Here is a 24722-nt window from a genome sequence, read left to right on the forward strand (position 1 = left end):
TTCTTAATTTGATGGCACAGACACAGCAGTGCCCTTCTGGATGCCACAGGAGCTGGTTTGTGGGTGCCTGATGAGTGGAAGTGTAACGAGCCTGGGGTGCAGCAGCACTGGAAATGCATCCCCACTCAGCACGGGCACTTGGCTTCTGTCTTCTGTGCAGCTAATTTTAATATTCTCTATATTTATTTCTAGATACCGTGAGAAACTGCGTAGCAAAGCTGTTCTTCAGCTGTCCCCTGAAGGGCCACTACTGCCTGTACAGTAAATCCAGCTTCACCCTCGTCAGCCGGCAGCCCCCGCTGTGGATCCACATCATGTTTCTCTTCCAGCAGGTGTGTGCAGTACGGATTAGTGGCACCTCTGTATTTTTCATGCTGTACCTGGAAAGGTACCTGTTTTAATGGTTAATCTGTTGAAATGTGCTTCTAATCCACAGTGCTGTTAATGTGAATTTTTGTGAGCCTTGTGATTTCTCAGAGAGCTGTCAGGTTTATTGTGGGTCTCACCACGGTGGGTACACTACAGCAGGTTGAAGTGATTTTGCAGTTTAAGGATTTCTATTGAATGTAACAAATTCAAACTGTCTGTAGAGATTACAAAGCCTGAAGAGCACAATGTGGGGCCAAACCTTGTTGTCCTGATTCAGGCAAAGCTTGCAGTAAGTCCTAGGTGCTGCTCTGCTGCTTTGCACGTGAACAGGAGAAGCACAGGTGGTTCGTGTGGAAGCAGAATCGACCCCAGAGACTTCAGGTGACGTTCAAGGGGCAGCACCCACTGGATTTTTTTTTATTTTTTTTTTACTGTGGAAGTTTTGACTGAGTGGGATTTGCAAATTAGATCAGTGCTGTTCACCTACCAACCCTAAAATTACTGTCCAAATCTTAATGCCACTTACAAATGCGGCCCCTTATTTGGACGTGTATGGGATTTCCTAATAGGTTACAAATAGTGTGAAATTGTAAAAGAATACCTTACGTTCACAGTTCAAGATGAAACAAAAGGTTTCTATAATAAAATGATCAGGTTTGTTTTCTTAACCTTTGTAGAATTGGCCATTGCCATTCACCCCACCCTACTGCAGACTTAGAAATACAAAGGATTTATCTGAACCTTAAAACATGCTTAGTGAGTTACTGTAAAGCTAACAGGTCAGGTCACTCCTCCCTGTGTTTGTTCCTAGAAATAAATACAGAAAATATTTTTAAAAAAATCCAGCGTGGTTGTTACTCATGGGTAACAGGCAACAGGAAGGAGAGGTCAGAGAAGAGAGAAAAGGAAGCAGAAAAGGGCAGCAGCAAAACCAAGAACAAGAAGATGATAGGGAAGGGGAAAATAAAGGGGGTGAATGACTCTGTAAAAGAAAGCCTGAAGGAGGAGGTTGAATTTAAACAGAGCCTAGAGAGATTAAATAAATTATGTCACGAATGTAACATTTTGTTCTCAATGAGAGGAAGGGAAACAGATGTTGAGAAATACGCGCACAGCACTGAGAGGCACAGAACCGAAGGAGGAGAAGCAGGCACGAGGAGGGCAGGCACACCTCGCTCGCTGCCCCGACCCCACGGCCCACCCTCGCCCCACCGGTGCTCCGTGGGCTCACCCAGCTGCACCGACGGCACGCTCGCTGCTCACGCCCGCAGTCCCCCACACCCAGCCTTTTCCTGATGTCTTTCATTGTACCTGCTCTCCCTCTCTACTCCTTCCCCGATTGCTCTGAATTCAGCACTGCCGTTTCTCATTGGGAATATCAAGCCACGCGTGCTGCCCAGCAGACAGGGGAAGCGTGCCTTTCCCTCCCTGTCCTCGCTGCCCCCTTCCCATCTCCACCTGCCCCAGCCAGGCTCTGCTTCCTCAGGATGCTGCCCTAAAAGCTCCTAACCAACACTGCCCCAAAGCATCCCTGAAAACACCACGCAAACGCAGCACTTCGTGCTTTCTCTTGTGAAAAAAGAACGCTGCACCCAAACCTGCAGTGCATTGGCGTGCCTCGTGTGAGCTAATTTGTGCTTTTTTTTTGTTTGTTTGAAATCCTAAAACTTTTATGTACTGGACACATAACTATTATTAAATCACACTGCTCTGAATTTGGCCCTGGAAAAATGTTAGTTAAGTCTGTGAAATTGCACAAGAGATAAATTTGACATAAAATATATTTTATAGTGTGTTAATAATGAGTTAAATGAAAGACCGGTGATAAAAATGTAGCTTTCAGCAGACTTGTCATAGATTAACAGACAGCTAATACACAGTTCCTGCAGATTTCTGTACAAGTTACTGTATTTTTATTCTCTTCTTGCCAGTCATGCTGTATTCTGTTGGACATTGCATTCTCCAACAGTAGAAACAAGAAATATTTTTCTCTGAGGTCTCCAGAACATATCCTTAATTTCAAGACCCTGCTTTTTATTTAATTTAAAAAATTTTAACGAGTAGCTGTATCATGTTTCGAAACCCTCAGATGGAAGTTGTGAAACTGCAAATTATTCCTGTTTTCTCAGCTGAGCAGCTTTTGGCCAGTAGAAAGACGAGCATATTTCAATGGAGAGCTGAGAGAGTTGTTGTCATACAGGAAAATGATTATCAATAAAGGAAGAAAATCAGAATAAGGGTGAATAGAGCAGTTATTCGATAGACAAGGTGCTTGATTTCCCAGATTCGTTCGTTAAATCATCCCATACTGCTGTAGGATTTAGGGTTTGATTTCTCTCATCAGGGTGCAGCATCACGCTGGCAAGCAAGCCACTTGCCTGCCGCGGCCCTTTCCAGTCCCTTCCTGACAGCCGTTCATAAATTAGCCCAAGCCAGGTTAATTGGGCTGCAGTCCTCTCGTGCCAGGTGCTGCCTCACGCTGGCTGTTTCTCAGCTTTAATTTGCACAAGATGATCCAGCTGTTTCTGACAGCAGGGCTGGAAGAAAATGCATTGCCCCGGCCACACTAAAAATGCCTGCTGACCGCTTGCTCAATACCTCCGGTTACATTACGTGCTCGGAAGCAGGAGCAGGCGGCTTGTTCAGGCAGAGCTGCTTGCAGGAGGGTTTGGCCATCCCCGTGCAGCACTGCCAGCTCCTCTCCGGAGCCCACAGAGCTCGTGCAGAGAAGGGGGCTCAGGGTCTGGGGATCCCCAGGCTCACAGGGGGGGCAGGCACTGGGTGGGCAGCCCAGGAGGATTACTGCGGGGTAGGGCTTGGGCTTGGGCTGAGGCTTACCTGGGGGTGGAATTGGGATCGGCAGGCTTCGGTTCAGAAAGAGAACAAGGAACATCCATCCAGGAAATCTACGTTAAAAGGACATAGCACACATTGTGAAGTCAAGTGTTCAAAATACGGAAAATCAGATTTGCTTGTGCACTGTTAACTTGGCTCCTGCGTGCAGATGCATTTTTTACTTACAAGATCATGTAGTAGATGTAGTGGAGGAATAATGCTAAGCTCTCATAACTGCAGTGCTGTTCTTTTAACACTGACTTTGTGTGCAGTTTATACAATTAAGAACTTAACCTTATGCTGCCTTGAATAATTCTATATCAAATGTTATATCCTAGTCCTCTGAGGCAGGTGGTCTTGGAGGTAACAGCAGCCAACCTAACAGGTTTCATCTTGTGCTGTTTCACCTTGTGCTATGGGTGTTCAGGGGATGACAATTCCCGCACTCTGCACTGAGCAGCTTCCACGGGGCTTTTCCTCTTGCACTTCATCCCCCACCCCTCAGTGCAGCTGCCCTGTATCCCACCGCAGTCACCAGCCCTGCGCTGCGGCTCTTCCCTGCCTGAGGGCCAAATGAGCACAACAAACCTGCAGTGGTGCTGACCATCTCTTTGCATTGACTAGTAAATGGCATCTCTGTCATTTCCATAAAGCAGCCCATCGCTAAGATGTACATTGTAGAAGCCTACCTTGCTTACATTTCCATAGACCACCATTTGCATACAAACATGGCATGCAAGTTGCTGTGCGTAGTAATAGGTGATATATAACGAGCCAAGGACCATACATGGTCATACAGTGAGCTGAGGACCTTAAAGACATGCAGTGTACAATAAAAAAGCCCCAGCAGCAAATTAAATATGTGGGCGTTTATCTAACTGTGTGCATATTGATCCTTCATAACTCCTTATAGAGAACAGAACTTATTCCTGTTTTTTTGCATGGCTGTCCCACTATGAAATAAGAACAAGATGCTCTTTGTTAATGGCCAAGTAAAAAATGCTTGAAATGCTGTTTTCAACATTTTCTTCAGAGCTTGTTTGCAGAACCTTTGTCAATACAGAGTAATTCTGTGCAAGTCCTCAAGGCCCTGTGGGAGAAGACACAGCTCAAGGGGACACACAGTTTTGAAACTGCCATGATCCAGTCTACATTTCCACACCAAAAGGTAAGCATCTCTGAACCACACTCTTAATAATGTGCCAAGTCCTCTTGTGCTGGGTGACCATATGGCAATTTGCAGTGCATGCCTCTTGACCGCCCTTTTATAGGAAGCACTTGGCTTGTGGGGAGATTGGGAAATGTTTCCCCAGCCATTATATTTTCTGCAGAGGGTCCACAGTGTTATTTTGTATGGTGCTTTGAAAGATCTCCAGGCTTCTTCTCCAGCCACTCCTACACGCTTTATGTGGATTGTTTCCAAGGTGATGAAAACTAGTGATGCTACATATGGAGTTTTTCCTGCTCACAGTTTTAAACTCCAGATTCAGATTAGCTGCCGTTATGGACTGTCTGGCAGCCACTAGGAAATTCACCTAGTTAAACACGGACTTGGATTTTATGAAAACGATCTTTTGCACATGCACCATTAGTTACCCCCATCAGTTTAAAAGATTACTCTTTCAAAGCTGTTCACTGCCTCCAGGATTTCAGGGAACGCTATTTCAAAGCTATTAATCAGGCTCTTGGAAAAGAACGCTATAGGATTGTAAAACAAATATCTATTTATTCCCGAACATCTCCATCCAGTGAAATTGGATGAAATGAATTGTCAAACATGATTTTAAAATACTCTCTCTCAGGATATTTCGAGGCATAGAAATGTCTGACTGAATAAGATTAATTTACTAAGGTTATGGGTGATTTAAAAACGGGAGTTTTGTTAGAAACACCTTCTGAACCTCCAAGATAGCGTTGCATTGAAGTGGGAACTGCCACTGCAGCTTGTGAGAGGAGCGGGGTCCCCACGTCTGACACCCAGCTTATGGGCCAGTTTGACTTAGACACAGTGCAGCTCGCACTAAGTCTTTTAGCTGCTTCTGAAATCCTAGCCTGAGTCATCCGAAAGCATTAGAAATGTCTTTCTGCTCAGTAGTGGCTTAACTTGAGTCCGTGCCAAAAGCTAGTAGTCGAAAGTCAGAGCTGGAGGAGTGTAGAAGAGTTTGGGGTGAATAAAGAGCTTAGAAAAGAGCATGCTTTCATGGCTAGAATTAGATGTAGTGCATCATGTGCACAAATTCTGCAAAATACGTCCAACACCCTAGAAACGTGATTAGTCTCCAGCGCATCAGTTGCATAATCCTACTACTATTTTTCAGATACTAGCGTTTGGCCTATTTTGGGAACTTTCATCACTGCGTAACAGGATGAGTATCTCTGAGTTCCCAAAATAGCGGAGCTGGAAAATGAGATACTGATCTTCGCTGATTTCATGAATGAGGCAGAAAATGGAAGTTTGGAAACTCCAGAAGTTGCAGATTAATTTACTAAGTAATCTGAAATTTTAGTTTGAGAAGTTCTTCCCGTAACTAATAGAACTTCAAACACAGCGAATGATTTGACAAAATGATTGCAGGTAATATTATTCCTCTTCCAGTCATGCAGAATGCAAAATTCTGGGTGTGGCTGTTTCGGTAAACATAGCACTTTTCCTTGGTTTTTGAAATCAAGAGATTCCAAAACATAATGGTTGAAATCCACTGCAGCATCAGTGTCCTGTGTTACGTTCAAGCTTTACACCTTGTGTTACAGTGACATCTGAATACCTGTACTGGATTTGAGGAACTTGGGTGATGTGGGAGCACGTGGGGAAAGCTCTGGGTCCAGAAGCCACCAGGAACCTCAGTGAAGCCTTGCTGCAACCCCTGCTCTGCAATAAATGAATTTACAATATTTTTTAATATGTATTCTAAAGAATGTTGTAAACCTGGAGAAAAATCTATTACATCACTGATTTATTCTGGAGTAAATTCTGAGAAATGCTTGCAGATTTATATCACTGACAGCTATCTGAATTTGGCTGAGCTGCGTGTGTGAGGAATTGCAGCGAATACCTAGCTTACAGAAAGAATGTCCTGTATCACCGGGCAGTCTGTTCATGCCACAAAAAATATTTATACAACACAGCTTAAAATGTGCCAGAAGTAAAGCATTTCCAGATGTACATCCTTACAGATTTCCGTTCAGTTGCTTCATAGTTCTTTATCAAAGTACACGCAGAACACATTATAAAAGCTCTGCTGGTGTGAGCCCTTTGCAGAAGTCTTTGTGTTGACTCATGCTGTGTCAGAGCAGTGACACAGTGACTACTTTACAAGCCCCGTGTGATTCTCTAAGAGAGCCTTTTGTTGAGCAGTGTTGCAAGAGAATAATTAACATTTTTAAGCCGTTGTTGGTTCTGTTCTTCCTTGCCCTTTGTTTGCTATCTCAGTTTACGCAGCAGAAAGAATTGCCACATTTTCACAATGGAGTCACTGAAGCTTTCAAGATGGTGTAGGGAGAGGATGAGATAAATCTCTCCTCTCCAATTAGGCTTTTTTGTTTCCCTGTGCTTCACCTCCTAAACTAAGTGGCTCATTTGAGGTGTCCTAGGTGTACGGAGTGGAAAAGGATGACTGCCGCATTGATATTTCCCTGATTTCCTCTCTCACTGCTTTAGCTCACTGCAGCCACTGAAAGATTTTTCACAGGAGGGCAAATGTCCTGGTCTTTTTGTGCAGCTCAGTCCACATGCACTTAGAATGACCCGCACAGACCCGCTGAGAGCAGCGCCACCAAGCATTTTGTCCATCCTGCGTCCCCCCAGGTGTGCAGGGATAGCTCTGCGCTGCTGTCCCCTGCCGGGGGACTTCTCCCCTCCATGGGGGACCAAGGGGCTGGTCTGTCTGTCCTGCTCCCCAGGGAGCCAGCTCTCCTGCCCCAGGGGGCAGTTCTGGATCCCACGCCACGCATGAAGCAGCTGAAGGGAGGCGGTGGGCGCTCAGACCACCACATCCACTCCCGACGTACCGGTGGGAGAAATACGGAGAGAGGCTGCACAGCTCTCCTGTTACACAGTGCAGCAGCCAGCTAAATTCCTTGCATGCATAAAATTCCTCTTTGGAGGACAATAAGAACTTCATCAATGCATAAAGAGCAAAATAATCAAGTTCTAGCGGCCATTTCCAGTGCCCTGGGGCAAGGCAGGACGGCCAGAGATGGGGGTGCATGCACGCCGTGGGTCACCCGAGGGAAGCGCCAGGTTTGTGGCAGTGGGTACAGCTCCCCACGCGGTGCAGACACCAAAGGAGACCAGGGGGCAGTCGCCAGCTGCTCTCTTGTGCCTGCCCTGCAGGCCAGAGGAGGCTGCCAGAGGAGGGGACTGGCAGGAGCACCAAGGAGCTGGGCCACTCATCTCCTGCACGAGGATGGAGAGGAGAGCTGAGCCTGGCTCTGCTGCCCTGCAGCACCCTCTTGCAACCAAAGCCAACGTGTGTCCGAGCCCTTCGGCGTGTGGCTGTTGTTTTCCCCTGTGCTGTGAAGCACATTTTCCCTACTGCAAAGGAAAGAAAGCCTTCGTTGTCTGGAGCTCAGGTGACGTTAGTCCTGCTCGCGTGCTGCCTTGCCAGTCTTTAAGACAGCCTGAAATCCATCAGGACTCTGCTCTAAGGCTCAAAGAGGGCACCTGGGAGCAGCTGGTGCCAGCTCAGTCCCAGCCCAGCCTGGGGTCCCCGAGGGCAGGGAAGTGGCCTTGGGTGTTCCAGTTCTTGGGGCAGTAACTGTGTAAGTTACTGTAAGGAACTGTGTCTCGGCTGTTTGCCAGGCTTTGAGAGGCTGGGGAGCAGAGCAGCTGTGCTGCTGGGTCTCGCAGAACTCACAGGCTCCTGCTTTCTCATTCTCTAAAGCTTTTGAGATAGAAACAAATGGGAAAGGCTGGGATCAGAGAGTTCTGTCCTTTGTACAGCCTTGTTCAGTGGGTGGATCTCGTGTCCCTGGCAGGAGAGGGTATTTGTCCCATTTACTGCGTAAATCCGTGTTTTCTTTGGGCTGCTGTGTGCGGTATTACAGACCTAAGATGATGCCAGGTAAACAAATAGGAGTGTTTTCTGAGTGGTCTTGGCAATTCCTTCTGTGTAGCGAGAAACTTGATGTTAGTTAACATCAACATTTGTCTAAATGCAAGATAACAGTATTTTTTGAAATTATACAGTGTTTTAAGTGCCTCAGAAAGAGCATCTCCTGGCTTTTCCCATCCTTGAAGATGCAGATGTAGTCTCTGTAGGTTTTTCATCAAGTCAGACATTACATTTACTTTGGATAATCCTTACTTTACTTTGCCTAATCCTTGCTTTCCTTACTGCTTTCAGTGGAAGAATAGCATCGTGTTTACCTGGATGTGTTTTGCATAAAATAAATCACTCCTGCTGTTGCGGCATTTTTTTGAGACATTCATGTTAAACATTTGTATTAGTGCTTCTTGGATGAGGTTCAGGACTTCTTTTTTAACAAAAAAAAACAACAACAAAAGGCACGGTGTGCACTTGCTGCGCCGGGGACCCAGGCAGACTGGTGGCACTGCCTTGTTCGTTGGGAAAGTCCCACAAGGGCTGGAGGTGATGCAGGAGGCTCAGCCGGAGACAAACCAGGGCTGCTGCGAGCGCTGCAGGGGCACGAAAGATCGCAGACGAGTCCCCTGCCTCCCTGACGTGTTAGGTTAGGCGCTGCTGGTGATGAGGGTGGTGCATCCTGCTGAGCACGCCTGCCCCGGCAGGCTGTTCGTCCCCGTGAGATGTACAGAAGAGGACACATGTCAGCGCCCGCTGTGACGGGGGCTCCGAGGTGCTAACTGCAGCCATTCGCCATCTAAGTGCCTTTGGTTTCTCTCCTTGTTGGCCCAGGATCTGGACCACGTGCAGATGCACCTGGAAGAAGTGAGGTTCTTCGATTTGTTCGGCTACAGCGAGGAAGCGGGAACGTGGCAGTGCTTCATGTGCAATAACCCCGAAAAGGCAACAGGTGAGTGCTCTGCCTTTGTTCCCGACGGGCTGCGAGCGGTGGCTGGGCTGCGGCGGGTGGAGGATGCGGCGTGGCTCTGTGCAGGAATGGTGACGGTGGCAGAGGCTATGCAAAAAGTACAGCAAAGCTCCCAGCACAGCACTGACAGTGTCTATTTTAACTGGAATTCTCCATTAAACTCCTTCTGTCTGAGCATTTCTGGTGAGATAGTCAAACACAAACCTTATTTGGTGTATGCTTATGGGGACACAATCCGAAATTAATGTAAACTCATAAATCTGCATGGCTGCTAATGCCTGGGGAGTGGGAGTGATCTGCACCCATCTTGCAGCACCCAGGTAAAGGAGTTGAATCTTCTGGACCATGTCTCAGGTCCACTGGAGACTGCCCAGGTGCCATGTGTCAGGGGATGCTGGCATAGATGCTGCAGCCAGTCCATGTCCTCTTCATCTGACAGGGCATCCCAAGGAGCGGTGGACAGGGTTTTCCACAGAATTACTTATTTTAATACAATTGAGTCCATAGTGCACATTTTCTTAAGAACAAGGCAACTCTTAAGATCAGCCATAATACTGAAACAGCGTTATAGAAAACAGGATGAGGGGACAATCAACTTTGTCCAAGGTGAAAGATTCTGGTGATTTATGTTTTTTCGAAGCTCTTTGTTACCCATGTGTTTTAGATCAGTGCACTGAAATTCAGAGGATGGCCTTTTTCTTAGATTTTCTTGCCACACTGAGATAGCCTGCACAGTTCTGGCCAAGAATTCTGAGTATTTTGGCCAAGCCTTTGAATAATTTGCTTTTTCAGCTCTTTATTTCAACAGCTAACATCTCTTTATATTTCATCAACCTTGAATCTAGTAAGTCTTGCAAGCATGGTGGCACAGCTGCCTATGCTCGTTTCATGGTGGTTTTTGACCATTTTCCTTCTTCCACAGCTCCCAGGTGGAACTCACCTCCCTAAAAGAACAATCACGCTTTGAGCTGAGATTTCTCCTCAGTGCAGCGGCCTTACCGTGGCTTGTCCCTCACGTCAGTGTTAGATGTGTGTCAGGCCACACGGAAAGAGTCTGTCTGAAAATTTCAAAACTTAACAAAACAGCTTTGTTTTGAAATTTCAAGAACTCAGTGTGCCCAAAAAGGGGAGTGTTCGTGGCAAGTTACTGACTGTGCTGGTAGGGCAGCCAAGGGACTGTACACAGGTGGCAAAGTCAATCCTCGGAGAAACGTGAGGCACCATGTCCTTGTTGATGCCGTGGATTTGGCTGTTGGCACTAGTCTGGAGACATCACAGGACCCCGTGAGTGTGGTGCTGGGTCTGGGATCCTGTACAGGCAGTATGGGGCTGGTGTTTCCTAAGGGCTCTGAACACGGGGGGGGAAAGGCAACGAAAGACCCCGATGCCAGGCCGCGGTTCCCAGTGAACTCCTCCTTGCTCTTGGGCGAGTACAGCAGGAGCGTGCAGACGTGGGGACGTCTGTGTGCCGCTGACAAGAGGCTCTCGAGTCTGTTCTCAGAGCACTTGAGCTGACATCTCGAGTAGCGTAAACTGCGCGTGGTGCCGGGTGCTGACGGCCCCCGGGAAGTGGGAGCTGACGCATGCCCTCGAGCACCCGCGGCGGGGTTCGGCACGCTGCTCCCCTGCTTACACATCGCTGGGCTGGGCTGGTGCAAAAAGGGCTTGGGTTTGGCGCAGAGGTGAGCCAGAGCAGCAGCTCTTGGCCAGACGGGTGCAAAGCATCTGTCCTCGGCGTGCCTGAGCCATGGTGGGGACAGCAGCTCGGCCAGCAGGTCGGCACAGACTGCAGTTGTTTCCCTTTCAGCCCTGTGTGCTGGGACTTGTGCAGGCCCTTGTAAATTATATTGCTTCTTATAATATTTTTACATTTACTTTTGATTTGGCTTGCATTTGTATAATGTCAGCTAAAGCCCAAGGGAAAAAAAAAGGCAAGGACAGCATTGAGCTGTTAAGTGAAATGCCACCTGCTCAGCGGATGCGATGACCAGGGGATTATAAATGCACGCTGGTCAAAGACTTTGCGAGGTTGGTCCCTAACCTTTGTGGAGTTTTTCTAACCCGTGGGCAGCGATAACCCTGCGAACTCCAGGCACCTCCCCGAGTGCTTTCAGTGCCTGAGAAGGGCAGGCCTTCCTCCGAATGTCCAGGGGCATCCTCCACGCTCTTGAGTACGTGACACCTTGTAACTCTCCCTAACCTATGGGGACAGAAAAATGTGCCTCCTCCCAGTCTGTTCTTCCCAACTGTTTCCTTCCTTATTGCTTCATGCAGGTATCTCCATTTCCCAAACCCAGCAGTCACCTTCTCCTCCTTCCCTTGCTTTCCCCCCTTTCTCTTTCTCCTGATCCCTCCACTGATTTTATCACCCTGCTCATATCCCCGGGGGTATAAAACACAGTAGCAGCAGCCCCAAGTGGTGCACGTCGACTAGCACGAGCCGAATGCACGGCAGGGGAAATGCAGCTCCCTGCGCCGGCCCCTCCCAAACCTGCACAAGAGTTTTCCGAAGCAGGAACCTCCTTAGGTGTCGGCAGGAGAGATTGCCTCCCTCGGTGACCCTGCCACCCGTCTGTCCCCGCTGCCGCAGCTGAGGAGGGGAGACTTTAATAAATGTCAGCATCTACAAAATCACCATTTACTCCTGGTTTTGGAGCCAGGGCTGTGAGTTATGGGGTGCCTTTGGGGATGGCCAAGAACAGGAGGAACTGAGCACGCAATATTTTGGGGCTGTAACTGTCTGTTCTTTTTGTAGGCCATTTCTCTTTGTCTCAGTTTAAAAAAAAGAAATCAATTGTACGGCACATTGTGAATATCACAGCTTGCTTCTCAGTCCTCAAGGCCTTTAGAAGCCAAAGAGAACGAACTATTTAATGGGTCAAGACACACGAAGGGAATACAGAAGGTAGTGCTTCACGGGGCAAAACCTGCAGGAAAATGGCCAGTTCCCGGTGTCGGAGATGCAGTTCTGTGTCAATGGGAGAACTCGTGCCAGAGCGGGGGACACCCGAGGGTCTTTGGGGGTTTGTAAGATGTGACAGAAAAAAGAGGGCCCAGAGATCCCCTTGAGCGTGTAAGAAGTGTAAAGGCTGTGAGACATCTTTCATCCTCATTCCACAGTCGGACGGACCCTGTTGAAACCTACCAGTACTTCTGAAAGACAAAAAAAAATATTTCTCCCTCTCAGCAATGCTGTTTAGCAACCCAATTCTTCTTAAAGAAGGAATTCAGAGGGAAATTCTTTTTCTATTATTTTCTTTTGTTTTCTGTTAATGTTGGGTTTTGTTACATTTTTTGGATACCGTGTTGCAAGATGCCATTTATCCCCCAGACTTAGGGAAGGATTATGCCTTAAAGCCTGGCTCTTGCCTCGGGATGCCAGCTCCGTGATGGTTTTTGCAGATGCAATGAGGAAGGTTTGCGGAGCCGCGCTCTGCTGGGAGGCCGAGTTAGCAAGGGAAGAGGCAGTTGCAATTAACGCAGAGAAAGTTTGTCTATTTCACATGCATTCTTCTTGCTTTAAAGCATTATTTAGATGACCACGCTCTTCCAGAAGTGCTGTTAAATCATCCTGATTTTTTTTTTCCTGCTAACCCTGAGCCAAGGAGGGAGAGAGCATTCCTGCGAACCCTACTCATCTGCCCACATACGCGTACGTGCCCTAACTGTGCGGCTGGTCCCAGAGCTAGGAAAACCAAGTTGCACTATTTTATTTTATTTTTTTTTAACAATAACCATTCAAGCAAGGACATAAGGCATCTGAAATTTTAGTAAATACAGTGTGCCTCTTGTTAGGAAAAGCTGGCTTTTAAGAGCTTCATTTCAACATAACCTTCTGTATCGACAGTTGGCTTCACAAGCTCTTGCACAAAAAAATTCAGTAAAACCACTTGATAGCCTGTGAGGGAATTGCAGTGCATTCCAGATTCTGGAAGCTTACAAAGAAATTGCAGTAATCCCTGTGGGCTGCAGAAGAGACATTGTGCCCATGGGCAATGATTCGGGTAAAACTGAGGGGTTTTTATGAATTCCTCCTTAAAAAAGCAATTCACTCAGAATAGCCTACACCATATTAACTTCTGAATACATTTATCTTTTGCTAGCAGTGGTGATTATCTAGTGAACTGGAATATCCCAGCTATAATGCTCGCTTGAAAATTATAAAAAGTGGCATTCAGTAATGTGTCCTTTCCAGGTTTTCAACAAAACCAAATGTGATAATTAATGAAAGAGAGCGAATCCATATTCCCTTAGGTTAATTGCATTTATCTTCTTCTGCTTACCACCCACACGTTTCATTCTTTCAAGTTAAGAGGAGCTTATTATCATTGAGATCATTCATGATTGGGCTGAATTTTTGTGGATGGCTTTGTTTCATCAAATGGAAGATTTAATACTTTGTTTTTTTCTTACTTGAGTTCATCTTGCAAGAGTTTGGTTTTGGTTTTGGTTTTTTGTTTGTTTTCTATTTATTCGCTACCCAAACTACTTCAAGTTTGATGCAGTGTAGTTCTGCAAAGAAAGCGAGATACAATCAGTAGAAAATAATTCCAGCTTATGTCACGGAGGACTCTTACATCAATGGGTACTATTCAGGGTTGAATTGATTTTGCAGTTAGTCTCTCTTTCCTGAGATGGTTTAAGAAGCAATGGGCATTATAGCAAGTAATTATTCATTTTGAGTTTGGGTAATAGTTTTAGCCTTACTGGGTGTTCTTCAGGAAAAAAAAAATGTAATGACAAATATATAGTAGATAGTTTGAATCCTTCAACTCCTTTTTTTTTCAAGCTAGAGATATGTTATGCTCATGATATGTCAGCGTACCATTGCACAGAGTGATTTCAAACCCAGGGGAGATTGTGTGATCCCCTAGTTTGACCTTCTGTAAAACAACAGCTAAAGAATCCAGTCCAATAATGCTTATGTCAAAGATTTTTCTCTTTGATCTGTAACACTTTAGTATATGTTTCTAAAGATGTCTAAACCTGTTTTTTAACAGTCAAGTGAAGGAGAACCCATTTGTTGCTTAGGTAAATTAACCTCCTGTTAAAATGTGGCTTTATCTCTGGGCTGTCTCTAAGACCTGGATCACATTAGGCCCTCCCCTGTTATGAGGAAAATCTCTGTGTAGATTTTATCATGTCACATCTTGATCTTTGCTTAAGAAATTAAAGAGAATGCACTTCATTAGTTGCCCATGATGCGAATATTCATATGTATGAAAGATCAGCCTTAAATCATTCTTGTATGACTTTTCTGAAGTCTTCTTAGTTTGTCTAGATTCATGTGAGGTGAAGAAATCAGAACTAGACGTAGGGTTCCAGCAATCCATCTGTGTGTAAGGAATGTGCACGTACCAATTGGCAGTTGTTTGCATTTTTTGAATTATTCTAACCGTATTAAAAATGCAGGTATTTCGATGTGGTAAGCAATGGGGCCACCAGCGAGTGCATTTGGTTTTGGCTAGAGTTCAGAGGGAAGAGTAACTCTGCATTTCTGAGGCAGTGCGGGTTTGCTCTGGTGCCCCTTGCCAACAGAACCCTGCGCACTTACTCCTACTTTCCGCACACCATGGGTTCAGCCGCCGCAGTGGTGACTGAGTAAAATCCCACTAAGGACCAGGACAGGCTGCACCAGGATGCCTGGGGCTGGAGGACGAGGGCTGGTTCAGGCCGGGCTGAAGGGACGTGGTAGTGGCCTCATGCCTGCGGGGAGGTGATCGGGAAGGTGGAGCCAGGCTCTTCCAGGGGTGCAAGCGCAGGAGACAAGAGGTATAAACTGGAGCAAGAGATGTTCAGGCTGGCTATAAGGGAAAACTTTCCCACCGTGGGGATGATCGAGCATTGGAACAGCTTGCCTGGAGAGGTTGCTGAGATTTTCAAGTCCCAGATCAATAAATCCGTGAGCAACCTAGCCTGACCCCCGAGCTGACCTTGCTTTGAGCAGGAGGTGGGATGAGGCACCCCCTGAGCTCCCTTCCAGCTGAATTATTCTGTCATTCTGTGAAGCTAACCGCAATCAAAATAAGCAAAAGGACTTAGAAAAATATTGGAAAAGAGCTTCATTCTTATCTTTTGTGAATCTTTTTCTTCTAATCAGACCCTCAGACATACTGGCATCTGCTTCATTATGACAACTTTGGAAGCTGACAGCAGAATTCCCTGCGGACTTCTCTGTGGATGTACACAAGAAGTGCTCTGTTATCACTGGTTCCAGCCACTGAGTGCTTAAAGGCAGACCAGCATTTCTCTAGTAAATCCAGTTTTTGAAAGATTTTGGCCATAAATATCCAATCTGGGACAAAATTGCACATCAACTTCCTTTCTCATGTTGTTTTCCTGACCACCAGCCATCTCAGTATCTTCCAGTGCAGAAAACTTTGTGCTTTAAAGCTTCTTAGTTTGGCTTAGAACATGCTCCTACTGCACTGGAATTGGTATCAAAGCTGCTCCCATGGATCAGAAGCCAGGTAGGTGCACAAGACCCAGACGTTGAGCAGTTGTCTTTTCATAGCAAAACTGTGTTTTGCTGTATCTAGATGTTTATACATCTGCCATCAAGGTCTGAGAGTTACTGTACACATTAGGAATTCTTTATAGTTCTCATTTAGAAGTAAAACTCCTATCCTGTCTTATCTTTTGCTTTCTGTCTCACTGAGTGGGCTTTGTAGCAGCAGTTCTGACACTTTCTCTTGGGAGACGATATGGAACCGTGCCCTGTTTTTATCTCCTACATGCTACTGAGATAGTATTTCCTGACATCAAACTGCATATTCTAATGGTGGCAAAATATCCTCCACCAAGAGCCTGCACATGTGAATGGCAAATAATGGGAACGATGGAGGTACGAGCCTGTACGTCATTCAGTTAAAACCCAGCCCCAGCTCCGTCATTTCCAGTGGGGTTCCTGTGCACATCCCCAGCAGCCAACTGGGCCGCTGTCAGCAAAGAGGTGTTGCAGTCACCTCATCCCTGCAAGCTGTAACTTCCTTGTGGCCAAGGAAGGCTTTAAATCCCCTCACCTTTTGACAACAACATGCATTTTCTTGATCCAATCACCAGGATTTTCACATCAGCTGAATATTGATCTCCAAACTGCCCCCGCCCCAACCACGCTTCTCTGGAAGGCTGAGCACAAAAGCTTGCCAGCTGAGGGAATTTCTTAAACAAAGGAAAACGTGTATCTGTAGTTGTTTTGAAAACAATATTTAACACAGTTGAAAAGTTCTTGTTAAGGGGCACACTGTAAGAGGTGGCTCCATCCCACTGGAAGGCATGTTGTGAAATTGGTGCAGCCCCAAACCAGCTTCCCCGTAAATTTGTGTGGTTTTGCAGTGGCAAAAAATTGCTCAGGGAGAAAATAAGCCTCTGTTTTACTTTGTCCCATGTCAGGTTGGGTGTTGTAATGTATTGGTGCTGGCATGAGAATACGCAGAGAAGAGCTGCCACGTCGAGCTAGGGGTGTAGCGGGCTGCGGGGAGCAGGGACAATGACCTTTTTATCACAGAAATCACAGGCGTGCTTCCCCATCGCGGCTGCAACTTGGCCACCCCCATTTTCATTCAGTGTATCTCCTTCCAGAAAATTGCTGTCTACAGAGACAGAAATATTTGCAGTCTTTCAGGAGGAAATTGAAGTAGTACGCACTGAAGACCCCCAATGCCTGCAGTTCTGCCAACACAAACAGCGCTGGGGAAAGCATACATTCTTTATCTAACTGATGCATTGCATTTGCGTCGTTTCCCACTACCAGAGCGGAGGTAGCGAAGAGAGCTACGTGTCCAAAAAGCCGCAAAGCCTCTGAAGCCCCAGGTGAAGCCCTTCAGAGCAGCAGCAGCGCTGCCTGTGGTGGCTGCCCTTGGCCACCGCGCTCACCTCGTGTCCTCCCAAGGGCCTCGGTGTCACAGCGGCCCCTCGTGCTCTGGGCTCTGAAGGGCCATGCACAGATGACAGCAAAGGCTTTCGAGAAAAAGCTTTGCTGGATAAAGCTGAATTGCGAAGGTATGCGAGCACGGCCAGCCAGAGGATAACGAGCTATCTGACAGATGCTGGGAAGGACTCCAAGCCAAACATCACATCAAAACACATCCGTTCTCAGGCTGCTTACGCCTTGGACTGCTCTTCAGTCCATCTGATCCGTCCTGTCCTGTCTGTCTAAAAATAGAAGAGAAAGCGGAAAAGAAGAACCAACAGTGGCATTACAAAAGTTAAAAATTGCTTGCTCTGTGTGCGAGGGCAGCAGCTCGAGGCTGCTCTGAGGGCAGCGTTTTAAAGCCCAGGGTGATCCTCGTAGTTGCCGGGCCTTCCTTGTGCTGGAAGCTTCCTTCCTGGGGGCAAGGTCTGGGGACGCTCCTCTGGCTCCTGAAACTCCGCGCCCATGGGGCTGATGGTGGAGGTGGCCCCAGCTTTACAACCACACCCTGAACGAAGCGCAGGGCTTCCCAACATTCGTGCAGTGCTCTGAGTTCTCGAAGTAGTTTTAAACATAGCGATATTTTTGCAATAACGATTCTATGTGGTCTTTGCAAGGGAATCAACAGAAGAAAAATCTGTGGTGACAAACCTGAGCTATTTTTCTAAGGCAGGCTGAAGTCACTTCTCGCATCGCTGTGGGAGATGAACGGTCTGGATGGCGCTGAGCCGTCTGACTCGGGCAGAGCTACCCCTTCTTTCATCTGATGGGTGGCATTTACCTGCACGCGTGGCACAAGCGCTGCTTTGGCTATTGCCACCCAGTACAAGGAAAGCAGTGTTAGTGGTTGATGACACGCTAGTAGTTTATCTGTAAGTAAATTTTGCCACAAGACAGTACAAACTTGGCTGTCCCAGCCGGTGACAGTGGAGGGCCCTGACTGCTCCTGTGGGGGCGGCACTGACCCCTGCGTGGGCTGAGCTGTGAGGCCCTGGCCTTTGTGGGCCGGTATCAAAACAAATCGTGTTACTTTAAAAACATAAAAGCGACAGAAAACATCACAATCCCAACGGGTCAGTGCTGTGAGATTTACAGGGCAGAAGTACCCCTTGGTTTGCTGTAAGGGTTGGATTTTACCAAGTGGATCACTGACTTCAAATGACTTTAGAAATATCTCTGAAGAGAGAAGAGGGGGCCGGCGAAAAACGCCTCTGTCCTTACAAGTGAGGGAGCCCGGTCCTGATGGAGGGAAGGGGAGGATGAGGAGGGAAGGCCGTGCCGTTGGGACAAGGCCCTTCACCTCTTGCTGGGCAGAGTTCACGTTTCCAGGCTGGAGTTGTTTCTGAGCCCTAGGGCTGGCGGGGGCTCCCGTGGGACGGGCGCCTGGCCTGGCAGCCCGCACAGAAATCCCCAGCCTGGCTCTGAACTCCCTCCATGGGGCCACTGCTGCCAAAGGGGAGCGCAGTGTCAGCCCCGAGCTGTTCCTCTCCCTCGGACCCCAGAGCAGGAGCACAACGGCACCGAGCTCTGCAGTGGGGCACAAAGCTCCGAGACAGCACGAATGCTGACTTCTAATCGCACAAGGCTATAAATTATTATCGCAGGGCCGAGGAACAACTGGGAGGCGTTATGGTGGGGGAAGTATGCGATGGATAAAGGAATAATAGAAAAAGCGACAGGCAGAGCGGTCTGAGCCATCGGCTCCATCTGTCAGGCCTCCCAAGCAAAATCTGACCAAGGGCTGAGCGCTTGAGGTCGGGAGGAATGCAGGCTGGCGCTGACACAGCCACGCTGCAGAAACCTCTGCATCGCGGCAAAGCCTGGCTTTCCGCTGAGGCTGAGGGAGGAAAGAACTAACCCCTCGCTGTGTGTTCACCTCCGCAGTGGTAAATCAGGACGGCCAGCCTCTGATGGAAGGCAAGCTCAAAGAGAAGCAAGTCCGCTGGAAGTTTATCAAAAGGTGGAAAACTCGCTACTTCACCCTGGCTGGCAACCAGCTGCTCTTCCGGAAAGGAAAATCCGTAAGTCAGAAAAACGTCAGTTTGATCCCTTTGTTTCCCTCCTCCGCATCACCATTTCCCAGAGGTTTTCACCACTCAGCTTTTTCCATGGGCTCTGTACACCACACGGCTGACTTCAGCCAAGCATTTGCTCACAGTGTCTGTTTATGCTTTTCTCTCTGGATCAGGAGCGTGAGACTCTGGAGAGGACTCGGCGTTAGGCTGGCAGTGCTGCTCTTCAGGGTAATGGGGATGCAGCCCTCACGTCTCGGTGCCTCCAGGCACCCGGCACCACCTCCCAGGTTTTCCAAAGCTCCTGCTCCATGAGTGCATCCCATCCTGACAGGACTCCAGTGGGCGAAGCACTAGTTGTCAGTCTTGGCTAGCGGTTCATATTTCATTAGATAAAGTTTCAATAAATTCTGCTTAGGTGCATCTGTTTTCCCACTTGCTGAGTGTATGGCATGTGGTGCAGCCACAGCCAATGTGCCGAAAGGGAGCGGTGATTCCTGGGTCCCCAGTGGCACGGGATCTGCAGTGCTCGGGGTGAGATGGTTGTGTTCAGCATGGCTGGGAAGTCAGGCCCGTCCAAGCATCTCGGGGCAGTCTCCAAAATGAAACAACAGTTCGCTTTTTTTTTAAAAGCCCTGCCTGCTTTTGTACGTCAGTAACTGTTCTTGAGATGATGGCGTTATAACTGGTGTTATTTGTACAGGAGGTGCAGGTTTGCTTAAAGCAAGGTGATGCTGAAGTGCTCTTCTCCGAGAGGAACCAAGTTTGTTCTTTCACTTCTACCCTCATCTAAATTCAGGGTAACTCTGCTGAAATTTCTGCAAAATTGTTTGAAATTTCCACCAATATGACTCAACGACAAGTTTGTTCTGGGCGTAGAAGAGAAGGTAATTGAATCCAGTCCTCAATAGTTATTACTTGTCAGTTATTAGAAACTAACTTTCTTCAGCTGTTCACAATGAAAATTATCAAACATTGGGCAAAATAGTCCTTTTATTTTTGTTGCAATAGTGTTCTCTTAGATAAACCAAAAATAGCAGCATCTTCCAGTTAAAACCAAGCCTTAATATTTCTGGTAAACAGTATATTTTGTTACAGAAACCTAGCAAAGCTCTTTAAGCTTCTGAAATGGCTTCCTGAGTCCCTTCTTCCAAGAAACACATCAGGGCATCCAGCCTAGGAGAAACAAGTGCCTTTCATGGGGCAGTACGACCCTCTTGAGAGCAAGTACTTCATAAAACGGCCTTTTCTTTACTTTCTGGCGACTTTTTCTGATGTTTGGTTGAGATCTTGAAGACGGTTCAATCCATACAAGTGTTCCAGCTTCAGTTCTGTACTGGCTGATGTTTTCTTCTTCAGGTGTCAGAATAATTGTCACTTTTCTAGCAAGTTGATTGGCTTAAAGAAATGGATTTAATGGAGCGGATTTAATTAGCTCTGCAAACAAGCCAAGCAAAAGCCACGTCAGAACACCTTGATTACTCCTGGGATGCGATTAGCATGTAGCAGTCGCCTCCTTGCATTTGCATTCTCGGCGCTCTCCTTGTTAACGTGAGGAGCCTTCAGTGTTTTGGTGGCAGATGAAGCTGGCAGGTTAGCTTGTCAAACAGCAGATTTTGCTTAATAGCAGAGTCTATATAGGTTAACTGACCTTTTTTTTAGCTGGCAAACTCCAATTTTCTTTGCTTTTTCTAAAGTTGAACAAAAATATCTGGTTCCTCCGAGTAGCAGGCTGGCATCCAGCCCCCGGGGACAGTAGCGGGTTGTTGTGCCTGGGCAATCAGTCTTTCAAATTGCTGCGTTATATCCTGTTACTTCTGCATTATTATTATTTTTTTAAATTACAGACTTGAGTCCTGTTGTTAACCATTGCTTGGGCTACAGCCTGCGAACCCCTTGAGCCCTCCACCTTGCCTTGTGTGCATGCCCAGAGCTGACTGCTGCAGACACCAAGAGAAAGGGTTTGCCTTGCAGTGGGGCTGGAGCTAGGACACTGCACAGAAGTGGTTCAGACAATAAAAGTGCAAAATAAGATTTTCAAATCCCACTCTGTTGAGCGTGCCCTGACAGCAGGCGAAGGAGACAGCCAGGCTCCTTGCGCTCCTCCGCAGCTGCGAGGGAGCGCGTCCCAGGCTGGGCTCGGCGGTTTCTCACGCCCTGATCCTGCATCTTTGCACCCTTGTGGGGTGAAGCAGTTTGCCTCTCAGTGCCGGGGAAGTCTGGTCAACGTCAGACAGGGAGTAGGCAACGAAGTGCTGGTGCTGGGCCAGAGAGCAGCAGAAGGGAAGGTGCCATCAGCAGCGGGGAGGCAGCGGAGGCACTGAAAGCGCTGCAGTCGCGAGCGCTGATGCGCCCAGGCGGCTTGAGGTGTTGCCGGTGAATGGTTCTGTATCAAAAAGGAAAGGTTTCTGCCCAGCCACATCTGGTGCTCGTTGCGGTGCCCGAAGCAGCACAGGGCTCGCCTGGCTGAGCGTGACAGCTCTGCCCCTTCATCTCTGGCGTCGCTGAGCAGGGACAGGCGCCGCGTGGGTGTTTGGACTTTTCACGCTGCTCGCTTGAAAACACAAACCAAGCACAGAGCAAGTATTGTGAGATAGCCAGCTGGCTGTGCCTGCCTCTTCCCGGAGTCCCACTACAAACCTTCCCTTCGCAGAAGTAACCAGAAGGACAACATTTGCTCTGCGTAAGCAATTGTATGGCCAGTGGGTGAAGGGGCAGAATTAGAAAACCAAAATAGAAGAGGTCTGAAATGAGTTCAGACTCCTGGAAAACAGTGGTAAACTCCTTCCACAGAAATGTGCCTAGGGTACATTCTCAACTTTCTTTAGCAACTTGAGGTCAAGTGCTGTGTGTCCATGACATAACATGAAGGGAGCAGATCGGTTTTGCTAGGCAGGCATCTATGTCTGAAGGGCTGCTCACGGGGTGCGAAGTTCTCTTGGTACATGGGGAATTGATGCTGCTTGCCTGCATGGTAGGAGCAGAAAGGTTTTGGAAAACCTGCCTTACTCCTCTCGGTAAAAAGCATAGGAAGCTCAACAGGAGAAACCTAAACGGTCTTGACAAATCAGAGCCTTGTGTTTAAACTTCTCATCTGGAAACCACAATTCGTATCTGTTTGATGAGCTCACAAATCTCCTGCAGGAAACGTCTGTGACTTTGCGTAACCATCTCTTACGCTCCCTGCATCACATCCCCACTCTTACCACGACGCCAAGATTTCACAGATGTACTACTTTGTACAGTTTCAAATCACATTACAACTGAGCTGTGCCATGTTCCCCGCTCCCCACTGAAAAATGCCCTGACTTCCCTCATATTCCTGGGCCAGACACAAAGTATTTGTTCTGTTGTTACAACCAGTACAAGGAGTTGCTGCTTCCCTTTCCTGGGGAGAGTCTGAGAAGGGGGACAGCTTATCACTCCTTAACAGACAGATCTGTCTCCCCTTTCTCAAGGAAATACTGCTGGATCAACGCTCAGGATGGTGGAAGCTGTACTGCATGAACGTGGTTTTGTTTGTCTTCCCCGCCCTGTGTTTCAGAAAGACGACCCCGACGACTGCCCCATCGAGCTCAGCAAGGTGCAGAGCGTTAAAGTGGTGGCGAAGAAGCGCCGGGACCGCAGCCTGCCCCGGGCCTTCGAAATCTTCACCGACAGCAAGACCTACGTCTTCAAGGCCAAGGACGAGAAGAACGCGGAGGAGTGGCTTCAGTGCATCAACGTCGCCGTCGCGCAGGCGAAAGAAAGGGAGAGCAGAGAGGCCACCACCTACCTGTAGGGCTGCTGGCACCTCCAAAACGGGGCAGCTGCCTGCAGACTGCTCGAGGGGAATGTCCCCGGCCCCGGCCAGCTGCTGGGACGTGGGAAGCTGGGGGGAGGCTGTTGGCAGGGGCCAGGGAGGCCGTGGGGCAGCGCGGCAGCTTTAACACTACCGGGGGACCCAGCGCTGCGCCGTGTGCTGGTGTAGGCGTAGCTTGCACATCCGCAAGTGAAATGCAGGTTTTTCTTCAGCCTAATTGCCTCAAGGCCAGGAGACGTGGTCAGAAACAGCCCGGCCCTGGCCCCTCAGCTCCTGAGAGATGAGGTCTCCGTGGCTTTGGACACTGCCGAGAGCATTCGAGCATGTATGGGCTTCCTGCGTTCCTCACTCGCTGTCCGTCTGTGAAAAGATAATTTTCCCTCTTATTTAATCTCAGTGTACCTTACCTTTTTACTGTTTATGTGCCCATGAAAAAAAAAAAATCATAGTTGCTTCTTCTTTCAGATCTGAGACGGGGCAATTTTAAAGATTTAATAGTGCTAAAAAATAAAATTCTATATTACACGTTTTGCTTTTTCCTCTTTCTCCTGCTTTTTCCCCTATTTGTAACTGAATGTAATTTAAAAAATATCTATTTCCTTTTTTTTTTTTTTTAATTACTTGTCTTCACTGTTCTGCAAATTTTCAAAATGTCTCCAAAACTGAAAAATGTCCAGGTATTTTGTTGTTGTTGTAATTCCAAAAGTAATTCCAAAGTGGAGAAAGTACTGCAGAAAAGATGGAAAGCAAAAGAGGAAAGGAGGGAAAGGAGGGAAAAAAATTAGAAGTCTGGAGATGAAGAAATTAACTTGGAGATCAAGGCTGAGTAGATATAAAATCTTAAATTTCCCAATCTGCCTAAAGCCTAGAAAAATGTATCTTTTGGAAAAAGATGTTTCAAAAAAAAAACTGCCTGTAGTGATTTTACTGACATCCGGATCTTCTGTTCGTCAGGAGAGCCCACGGCATCTCAGAGAGCTCCTTGCAGAGCACTGCCGGGCGGCCGCTGTTTCTGCGGCGGGGTGGGACAGACGTAACGCCTGCCTCTGAACTCACAGCCCGACCTCTGCACCGCCCTGAACATGCGCAGCTCTCCCGGTCTCATGTGAGCTGTTGCTGCTCAGCCGCGATCCCCATCAGGAGCTCTGATTTGGTTATTGGGACAGACGTGGGCACGGTGCTGGGAGCGGAGGGTGGGAAATAAAAGCAAACCAGCTCGAAGCTGGTTGGGGCAATGTGATCCGAGGAGACCCGGCTCCAAAAGGGGCTTTCTGGTGGCAGGGACGACGGATCTGCCTGGTGCCACCACGCTGCCCGCCCTCACTCCTGATGCGGCTGTTGAGAACCGACCATCCAGCCCGGGGGGCCCCGCCAGCACCCAGCTCCTGTCTTGTCCAGCTCTCCACGTGTTCCCCAAATCCTCTGAGTCTGAAACAAAACCAGCAAACCCTTCCCGATGCTCTCACACTCCTTTATCAACTGCTGGGAGTTCGTGTAAGTTGATTTTGTTTTTCCGGAGGGTTCCCAGTCCTTCTGCGAGCTGGTTCCTCCCAGAGCCGAGGCTGGAGCCACCTCCAGCCCTGCTGACTGCAGCTCCAGCTGCAGCGTGTCCTGGCCCTGCTCCAGCCCCGCGCCCAGGCACGCTGAGCAGCTGCCTTGGCACCCGTGTCCCGGGGGGTCGGCGAGCCTGGCGTGAGGAGAGGGTGTGTTATTTCCAACACTTCCATTGTCCTTGGCAAAGAAGTCCCGATAAATCACATCACACCGCGTGCGACTGGGA

The 24722-nt window shown here is 47.9% G+C and overlaps 1 protein-coding gene across 10 annotated transcripts in view; it reads left to right on the forward strand.

Moving 5' to 3' along the window:
- VEPH1 (ventricular zone expressed PH domain containing 1) overlaps window positions 1–23467 on the forward strand; it is an 89125-nt gene extending 65658 nt beyond the window's left edge. For 4 of the 10 annotated variants that reach the window (XM_083849503.1, XM_083849504.1, XM_083849500.1 and 1 more), the window contains 5 exons: window positions 193–332; window positions 4238–4372; window positions 9081–9198; window positions 19013–19149; window positions 22599–23467. In XM_083849503.1, the coding sequence (XP_083705629.1) occupies window positions 193–332; window positions 4238–4372; window positions 9081–9198; window positions 19013–19149; window positions 22599–23069 (1001 nt within the window). In that variant the 3' untranslated portion in view covers window positions 23070–23467. Of the gene's footprint in view, window positions 1–192; window positions 333–4237; window positions 4373–5955; window positions 6623–9080; window positions 9199–15316; window positions 16939–16969; window positions 16996–19012; window positions 19150–22598 lie in introns of those variants that run through there. The other 6 variants (XM_083849507.1, XM_083849506.1, XM_083849508.1 and 3 more) reach the window with 5 other exon arrangements.
- The last annotated feature ends 1255 nt before the right edge of the window (window positions 23468–24722 follow it).

The sequence above is a fragment of the Anser anser genome (genome assembly GCF_964211835.1).
Source record: "Anser anser genome assembly, chromosome: 9".
Lineage (NCBI taxonomy): Eukaryota > Metazoa > Chordata > Aves > Anseriformes > Anatidae > Anser > Anser anser.